General features: G+C 34.8%; 1 protein-coding gene across 2 annotated transcripts in view; it reads right to left on the minus strand.

Moving 5' to 3' along the window:
- LOC138693231 (uncharacterized) overlaps window positions 1–10,284 on the minus strand; it is a 43,511-nt gene extending 33,227 nt beyond the window's left edge. For both annotated transcript variants that reach the window (XM_069817029.1, XM_069817028.1), the window contains exons 1-2: window positions 10,212–10,284; window positions 3,890–4,051 (exon numbers count right to left, since the gene is read on the minus strand). In XM_069817029.1, the coding sequence (XP_069673130.1) occupies window positions 3,890–4,051; window positions 10,212–10,251 (202 nt within the window). In that variant the 5' untranslated portion in view covers window positions 10,252–10,284. The remainder of the gene's footprint in view (window positions 1–3,889; window positions 4,052–10,211) is intronic.
- Between the last annotated feature and the right edge of the window lie 201 nt (window positions 10,285–10,485).

The following is a 10,485-nucleotide window of genomic DNA, read 5'->3' on the forward strand; positions in this document are numbered from 1 at the left end:
TATATATTATAGCTTGGAACCACGAAGTTGTTTCTTGAAACGTCATTGGTTTTCGATTCTTGTTGGCATGTACCACCGACTCACATCTGCTAATTAAGGATAGGCCTATCTGTAGAAGTTGATGGATTCTGAACGCAGAGTTGACAAGTTGCTCATTTTCCAGCCTCAGGTTATTAAGATCTTCTTGCAATAACGCGATTATCTCATTTAACGAACTTACGTCCACAGTCTCATTAGTAGATGCTCAGACAAATTGGCTTTGTTGCCATCCAAGCTTCTGTTTTGTAAGCATATACGAGCCTACGCATAAACTAGATCCTTCTATCAGTTTCATACAGTCTACATTACCACATCAAAAGTGGATCTAACCAATACATGTTTTTTTACTATATTACTATATTTAAACACTTGATATTAGTCACAATGCGATTATTTCTCGGAATTGAGTCGTAAGTGAATGTACCGCTAGGCTCCAGTTCAGTTAGTTTCCAAATATGTTATTACAGACAGACTCTGAAATTATCCTTACTCTGTAGAGCACGATATTCCTTCTGTTAACACATATTTTTAAGACGATATTTTGATCCCTGGCGACGAATATATTTTTGTGGTCTATGATATTATCCAATTTTAATTATATATTTAAATACTCAGAATTTACCAGAAAAACTTCCATAACTACTAATAGTATTACATCATTAGTAGGGACAGAAGCAGCAGAACAACTACCTTCGTCGCTCTCGCCGCATTCATTCTCATCTGCTTCGTATTACTAATGCATTCGTAGTAGTAGTAGTAGTAGTAGTAGTAATAGTATGTAGTACTAGTAGTAGTAGTAGTATGTATGTATGTATTTATTAACACTACAAATTGGTGGTAGTAGTAGTATGCATGTATTTATTAACACTACAAATTGGTGGTAGTAGTAGTAGTAGTAGTAGTAGTAGTAGGCCTAGTAGTAGTAGTAGTAGTAGTAGTAATAGCAGTAGTAGTAGTAGTAGTAGCAGTACCAGTAGTAGTGGCAGTAGCAGTACTACTAGTAGTAGTAGCAGTAGCAGTACTACTAGTAGTAGTAGCAGTAGCAGCACTACTACTAGTAGTAGTAGTAGTATGCATGTATTTATTAACACTACAAATTGGTAGTAGTAGTAGCAGTACCAGTAGTAGTAGCAGTAGCAGTACTACTACTAGTAATAGTAGTAGTAGTATGCATGTATTTATTAACACTACAAATTGGTAGTAGTAGTAGTAGTAGCAGCAGCAGCAGTACTAGTAGTAGTAGTAGTAGTAGTATGCATGTATTTATTAATACTACAAATTGGTAATAGTAGTAGTAGTAGGCCTAGTAGTAGTAGTAGTAGCAGTACCAGTAGTAGTAGCAGTAGCAGTACTAGTAGTAGTAGTAGTAGTAACAGTACCAGTAGTAGTAGCAGTAGCAGTACTAGTAGTAGTAGTAGTAGTAGTAGCAGTACCAGTAGTAGAAGCAGTAGCAGTACTACTACTAGTAGTAGTAGTAGTAGTAGCAATACTAGTAGTAGTAGCAGTAGCAGTACTACTAGTAGCAGTCGTAGTAGTATGCATGTATTTATTAACACTACAAATTGGTAAACCTTGGTAATTTCGTGGCAATGGTTATTTCGTGATAGTTATTCCTGGCTCTTTAGTGAACTATTGTAGCTGACTCACAAAGCGTAACCACAGTTTACTATATACAATCACAAAGCTTGGGATGATTTTTTGCAATTCTCGCGATAGTTGCTAGCCGCTTGGAGCGCTGTGAGTACTAGGAACAATAGACTGTGCCACAGCCACCGTGATCTAATACAGGCCGTAAGGCAGATCATGTAACTCGCTTAACCCGATCACGAAGGTCGGCGTTTCAACCATATAAATTAGTTGGAATGCATAAACAGTAACATATGTTTCTCTAAAATGTAGTGTAATTCTATTAATAAAATTTAAAACAATGATAAGACACTTCAGACATAATTCACTTGTGAGTTAAGGTATAATATTATTTATGGTGTGAAAATTACGTTGTTCGTATGTGTAATACCTGCCTTTACTTCGATTAAATATTGCGAAATTCTTGTACATTCATTTATGCACGATTCAGTAATTTTCAATTGCACCGCACGGATATTTAGATATATTGAAATTATAGGTTATGTTTACTGTACCAGTCGCCCCTTTCTGTCTAAATTTAGTGATCTCCAATGCCTTGCCATTCATGTGAAAATTACAGGTTATGTTTACTACATTTAACTTATATTCCTAAATTCGCAATCATACATTATAATTAAGCATAATGTCATGTATGATACCCCGGACATTCAATTTGTCTGTATTTTAATACTGCAATTAAATAATGAATTACTGTATTTATCTACTACTTAAGAGACGAAGTAACACAATTGTACGTACACTAATGTCATAGGAGTGGTATGGTAAATGTTTTGTCTAAAATTAAGGAAGGTAGATGTGTTAAATTGAAATCACAGTATAAATTCTTTTTTATTAAACCTCAAAATAGCTTCAATTCCAAACTTAAAATGTTGACGCGAACAGGTTATGTTAACATGTAAAATTCTCTCAACATTAAAATAACACAGTTTTGTAATTATTTCTGCAACATATTATGCAACAAGAAGTAAACGGAACTTATGGACACATTACACTAAATAAAGCTTAGCAATGATACGCAATAAAGTTATAATATAATATTTCACTGAGCTCCATACACTGAAATAGAAAACCCAAACAAACATTACGGCCTCGTCTAGATCGAAAAGGCATTGACTGTGCCGTATTTCGCATTTTTGTGAAAAACTATGTAAACTGTGAAATGTTCATTATCGGTTGTAATAACTGTAAATGGCTAAAATAAAATAATTGGAATAATAATATGAGACAAGGAGACGTTTGTAGTACTATAAATCGTAAGAAAAATAGGTTAGAGTTATCCTTCTTCCGAAAGATCCAGGAAGGTGAATTTATAGAATATAATATATATTTTATGAAAATAATATATAAACCTTATTTATTTCATATTTCAATAGTGGAAGGAAGGTGTTAATTTTTTCAAAAGAACACGATATCGAAAGTACAATACATTTTATAGTCTGCTAGGGGAAGAGTCTGTGATGAAGCGATAGTAGCGATCCTGGTGGTGAGCAACTATCTATGTTTGCATATTTAGTAAGTATTGAGCTTCGTGACTGTATATATTAGACTATAATGTAACTGTATGTTTCTGGAAACCGGACAACATATGCAATCCCTTGGCGGAAATTTGAATCTCGTAGACAATTGGTTAGTTCACGAAAGAGCCAGGAAAAAATATCACGAAATAACCACTGCCACGAAATTACCAAGGTTTACTCTATTAATCATAATTTTTCACTTTCTTCTAAAGAAACAAAATAGGCATTTGCCCTAAAATCCGATGTCTGATAATAAGACTAATAATGATTGTATGTTTAAGAATAAGAACAATACCATCGTACTCGTAAAGTATTTACGCTACCTGACACGAACAAAAATATTTCACAACATTCGTCACTTGTATGCAACAGAAAATAACTTGTTTACGACAAGCGAGATAAGGACACAGAAAATAAACATGACACGCTACAACATATTGGAGTACAGATCTTCCTATGACAAACATACTGCATTTTTCACTCTTCATTTCTTAGAAAATGTCATTGCTTTGTAGATGGACATAAAATTGACCAGTGCACTTCTGAAAATCTTCGCTTTATTATTCGCAAATATCCGTGCTTAATACTCTATCCTTTACTTTTACTACTTGCCAATTCACTGACCCTGAGAATTATCTGCAGCAAAAGTCGTTAATATAAGTACGTAATAAAACCATACTACATACCTTTATTCTCCACTGTAACGCGGTACATGGACGAGATCCACAACTTTGCATTGAAAGGCTCTACGTGATAAGGAGTCTCGGGATCGAGTCCCAGCTGCTGTAGTACTCTTACCATTGCCTCTTCCAGTCGTTTGTCCTTCATGCTGAGATAGAAATGTCCTCCTAGTGCAGTGAAGTTTCTTATTCAGTGCATTTCGAAGGTAATCTTACATTCCAGAACATTAAAGTTAGAAGGAATTTTCAACAATTATGTAGTCTAAACTCTCTATCGCTGATGAGTATTACCCTAGATCATATATTATGTAACAGATAACTCCTCGCTACGTTAAAATCGGCAGCACTTTGAAGAGAATAACCGCCAGGATCGCCACCCGTCCGCCGTAAACGAACACGAGATGGCAGCACAGTCGCTAATGCAATTCAAATGGGAATTATGACGTGACTCCTTATGTAACAACTAGATGGCAGCGTAGTAAACCTGACAAAAGTTGTTAACCTCAAAGCCTATAAGCCCGACATATCTGTTACATATATGATCTAGGGTATTACTGAACAGTAGTGGTAAAAAAACCGGACCGCTGGAATAATTAAGTCCCCGAAATGAGCCATTGCGTATGCCACGCCCGCATTCACAAGATAGCGAGTAATCTATTGAAATTGTTGTCGTTTCGACTGCTGACGTAGCCCATTTCGAAAGCCATTAGAAAATAAGCTGGTAAAATTCATGTTCTGGGAATAATAAGTTAATTAAATAGTAAAATATCGCTGCAATCGAAAAGTATTGGGAATAAATTTGAATAAGGAACAAAAAAAGTTTCCTTCCCAGGCAGGATTTGAACCACGAAAGTCTTAGTTACCAGTCTATCGTGGTGTCACTGTGAACTCGGCTCTGAAATCAGCTACAAGGGTCGGTCCAGTTTTTTCTGTCACTACTGTACAATCAACGAGTGTCATAAAGGTAACACAAATACTTCCTCATTATACGTGTTACACATGTCTCAAGAATAATTTCCTCCTTGTGAACTGCGTTAATGTTTGAATTTTATTTAAGTTATTTCAACTCTTACTCAAAAGATTTACATAAATGAAGTCATTTACAATGCACTAAAGTAAGAAGACACTCTAGTTCTCTTGATTTTACACAAAAACATGCCTTACAATCCCAAAAGTAACATAATGTACTGTCAAGTGGGTCAAAATTATCCCACTTTTACCGTGCAGTACAGCTCATGCATTATGTCCAGACACTCCCCCACTCTTCCTATAGAGCTGCGCACGAGATGGGATGAGTCTACTTACGAATTATAGGGGAATGGGTTAGTCTTTGCCTTGAACTGGTAGACACACGCCCGACCTTCCCTTCTATTCCTACCTCCTCCACGGAATTGCTGTTCCCGTACTGCACATCGCGAGTGTCTTGAACAAATGCATGAGCTGTACAGTTTAAAATGCAGCAATTTTTATGAAGTTAATTTGAAATTGTTCACTTTCACCGCTGAGGTTCTTAAGATATCAGTCAGTAATATACTGTAATTATAGACATGTTACTAAATTTCAATTGTTGTTATAATCGTTTTAATAATTGGGCTAATGATGCCCTGAAATGGGGCAACCTTGACCCATTCAACATAATATAACATAGTAATCAAGGCTCTAACACGTCTTGCGTCAAAGTAACCCAATTTTGTGTACCTCATGTCACAGAAAGACTAAATAAAAGATAAGAATATTACGATGACATAGTTTCTTATTTATGTAATGAAAAATAATTATTTAGAGAAATTATAAGTCCACACCTGTGAAGTAACGGCTAGCACATCTGGCCCGGTCGGGACAAGTTACCTGGTTGAGGTTTTTTCCGGGTTTTCCCTCAACCCAATGTGAGCAAATGCTGGGTAACTTTCGGTGTTGGACCCCGGATTCATTTCACCGGCATTATCACCTTAATCTCATTCAGACGCTAAATAACCGAAGATATTGATAAAGCGTCATAAAATAATCTACTAAAAAAATATATTATAAATAATATTATGAAAAAGATGAGATTTATAAGTTATCTGGCTGGCATACCCATTTAAGAAAGAAACAGATTACTGTATCAACAGAGAGACAAAAAAAAAACCCTTTTTCCAATCATTTTTGGCGGTTCAATTTTTTCTTTTATTTCGCATCAATTGTAAGTTAAAATGTCTTTTTCGTTTGGCCACTTCCACGATTTCGTCGTCATCATGCAGTCCACACTTACGCCTAATTCTTCGTTTTACGGGAGTTTTACCACACGTCCAGGATACAATTCCACGTCATATTGTACTATGACAAAATCCCTTTTTTTCAGTGTCTCTTTTAGATTGTTAGATGAATAATGATCTCTTACATCAGTTCCTGAACTGATGTCCAGTTGAAAATCCTCAGTGTTGTCAACGTGTATATTGATCTCTGTCATTTTCAGCAAATGTACAGCAATCACATTTTCTTCTTCTGTGTTGAATATTGTTGGACGTCCAGGACTATTTTGATGTATGCCTCTTTTATCGTACGATGACGCGGAATATCTGCATGGAAAGTTCATATGTACTTCTGTACATTAAAATAATATATATGATAAGCGTAGATCATTAGTGATTTAAGACGGCGCTTATTCCGTCTGATCCCGGCCAACCAGTCACTCATAACGAGTGCACCTCCGCAAATGTGTGGACATTGTCCTACGTTCATAGACTTCTAAGACGTAATGCAGAGGGCAGGCCACTAGAGGGAACCTAAGAGGTGGGACTTAAACTGAGACGATTCCATCCAACATCGGGATGGGAATCCGGTGTGGCTTAGTGGATAGAGCGTCAGCACGTAGAACTGAAAACCCGGGTTCAAATCCCGGTGCCGGAGAGAATTTTTCTGTGTTCCACTACTCTTTCATCTTACAATTTTAGCTTAATCGTACTTCCGGGAATTCCGTAATATTGTGAAGCCGCCCTCCGTGTTCTTAGTCCTGCAAACATTGTTCAAGATCCTCCTCTGTGTAATTTACGTAAGCGCGGGCTCCTAATGCCTTAATAATTGTTCTTGGCATTCTTCTTACATAACAAGTGGCATAAAAAGAACAAAATAAGCAATAAATTACATTGCGGATTAATATTTTAACTAATACAAACACGTTAAAATTTCTGTGATAACTTTAGCCTAGAGCTAAACGATATCCCAGAAATCAACTGAAAAGACATCACTTTGTTTGTAATGAAATTACACCAACAAGTAAACACATAACATCCAAACAGTTTTCTACTTATTCCGCACATATTTATATGTAAGTTAAGACACTTACCTGATTTTTATCACTTAAGTTGTGGTTTGGACACACAGGGTGCTATTCATAGACATTTCGCAGCACGCGCTACGAGCGTACTAAGCTAGCCCCGGCTATCCACTGGTTACTTGTACAGAATTCAAATCATATCCTATCGCTAACACTGGTTTATGAATAAGAAAAACGCTGATCATCCACCGGAAGCCCGCGCTGAAAATGTCTCTGAATACGGCCCAAAGAAGTTTGCAGAGAGTAAATTGATATGATCTTACAGCTGATGTACTAATGAGTGTGCTGCGCTCTTGCGACAAATCTGATAAATTTAAAATGCACTGAATATGTGCATAATACTACCATCAATAAGCCAATTAAACAAACATTTTATTATCTGAAGTCGGGTGGCAGATATAAAAATTCAAAACTTATACTTTATCTGTGCCAAAGTTATACCGAAAGGGCTAAAGTTGCCCCATGTGACGGTATTTCATTAGTAAATTGCACACTCCGAGGAGAATAGGAATGTGGATTCCGTGAGCAAAGAAGTACTACATTCCAAATATTCACCATTAGACAAATTATGGGAAAGTTCAATGAAGGGATGTAGATCTACACGTAATACACATCAGATAATTGAGAAAGTTTATAAAAATAGGCATAACCTTCCCCAAATCTAGTCAAATATGTGCACATGCAGATGATGTAATATAATTGCTATAAATCTCCCCACTCTCAAGCAACTGACTTTAGAACTAGGCCATCCAGAATAGTCCAAAAGATGGGACTAATGGTAAACTAAAGAAAAACCAAATATATGATAATATCTACAACCAAAACTAAAAGCACTCCCCAAAATATAACCTTAGGCGATATCGCATTTGAAGGAGTAAAGCAATTTAGGTATATAGGTGGCATATGCTGCGTTTTCAGTGAAATACCTGCTCATTGGTAGAAATCTATGAATAAATGTGTGATAAAAAATTTCGAAATGAATTAAAATATCAAATACAATACAATTTGAAAACAGAATATTTTTCAATTTATAATTTTTAAGTGCCGATACCTCTAAAATACGCGAAAAACTGCAATACATGATAAAGCTTCAATTTTACGGATACATCAGTTTAAAGTGAATGAGGAAATATCAAATGTTCCTTAGGAAAACTATTTTCTCCTCTTCTTCGTTGAAAACGAACGCTGAGTTGACAAGTGTTCATGGTTCTAATGAGGATTCTCTCTTATTAAACACTAATAGTAGTCAGTCATGACAGAGACATCCCATTGATCCTGATAAGTTATAGATGGATGAACTTCGTAGTGTCACTATCTTACATTTTCTGCGTAAGTTTTAAACACTACATATAGAGCAAAATTTATGTCACGATTCCATAATAGCATTTTAAAATAGACCAGATACAAACTCTTGATCAATAGGGTAATGTTTTTCTTTTTGCTGCTTCATGACGTAACACCCACTTACATAATAAAAATTGTTCGGCTTGTTCACATAGCCTCTTGGATGTATCAATCGAACTTTCCATTTTTTTACATACAAAATTCACAATATAATAGGCCTACATGTTTAAAACAGAGTCACTGACACTATCCATTTTACTAGTTTGCAAATTCGACGAAATTGTCAATATTTAAACTTTCTTTATAAAATTATTAACAATAAGTTGGACTGTATTAGTTTATTTTATTATATAACATTATATGCACCTAAGCTTAAAACGAAATTTCGAAATTTATTTTACATACCAAGGACAAATACTGAATCCCACAAAAATTCTCCAGTTTTCCAAATGTTACAGTTATACAATAAATTACATCCTCATCCGAATGTTGATATTTTCAATATGAATATCTCTAGATACAGAATTATTTGCTATCATATTTTACAGAATATTGTTAGTTAATTTGAAGCTACTTTCACACCTTATTTCAATTTCTCTTTTTTTTTCTTTCTCTTATTTCTATTTTGTTTCAGTTTTTAATAAGTGCATGTTTCCTTTTCTTGTTTATGTTTCATAAATTTATTTGTTGGTCATGAACATTGTAATTGGGCTTTGCCTGTTATTTTCAACAACAAATGAATAAATAAAATAAAATTCTGTGATGAAATTGTTTGTGTGTATTTATGCATGTCATATCTACAATATGATGCAAGATCACTTCCCTGCCTTTGATAGATTGTCTGATAAAAAAATAAATTCATTTAAAAATGGTCAAATAACAGTATTTTATTCTAACACAAATTTAAAAAAATATTATTTATTAAGAAATGTAGTTCAAAGATGAGTTTCAGCAATAAAATAAAAGAGAGAAAACATGAAAACGTTAGCACGTTTATGAGTTATGAGGGAAACGCTTCATCACTGCACAGTAAACTGCAACCATTTTTAATTAAAAATATATATATCGTCGTTGTTCCTGTAATAACTCCTATGTGGCAAATATAACATTTTTCAGTAGGAAGAAAAAAATATTCATCCTATGGCTGCCGTACATAGGAGACTGTGAATTCTTACATTTTCGAAACAAAGAAATGTAATTACATACAGGAGATTTTATTATTTGCTGTATCACTATTTAAGTTATTTAATAGAGAAAATATCTGAAAATCGATAAATATGTCACATAGGAGTTATTGCAGGAACAACGACGATATATAATTTTTTTAATCGTAAAAAATATATTTTTTTCTTATAGCAGTAGAACAGTGTTTCATACATACCAATTCTCATTATTGTACAAGATACAGTAATAGAGAAAAAAAAGTTGAATATTTCCAAAAATTTTACTGCTGTAAGATGTACCTAACCCCTTAAGCGAGGGCAACTAATGGACATTATCAGAAATAAAAATATTTTCACATTTTTAATTCGTTCAACCTGTTGATTCTAAAAATATCCGCAAACAACCTGTGGACTCTTAAAAAAATACGTATTGTTATAAACGTACTATTGTGTTACAAAATTAATACTGCTGACAACACGCGCTCGGTTGACGTCAATAACTCACCTCTGCACTTCCACACGGTTTTCGAACGACTGAGGGACATTCGTGAAAGCTGCTTCCTGACAGTATTGAAAAACACGACACACAAGGTTATATTTATCGAAAGTGCAGGCAGCGTGAGTAACCTGGTCAACAAAACATTCCATTAGCCTTATCTTGACCAGTCTTCGTTTTCGCTTATGAAATAGTGTGTGGTAATAACACCTAACCTCTCTCGGATTCAACTAAGCAAACATTTCACAGAAGAATGACTTCTGAATTCTAAATAAACAATTTT

The sequence above is a fragment of the Periplaneta americana genome, chromosome 17 (genome assembly GCF_040183065.1).
Source record: "Periplaneta americana isolate PAMFEO1 chromosome 17, P.americana_PAMFEO1_priV1, whole genome shotgun sequence".
NCBI classification, from domain to species: Eukaryota; Metazoa; Arthropoda; class Insecta; order Blattodea; family Blattidae; genus Periplaneta; species Periplaneta americana.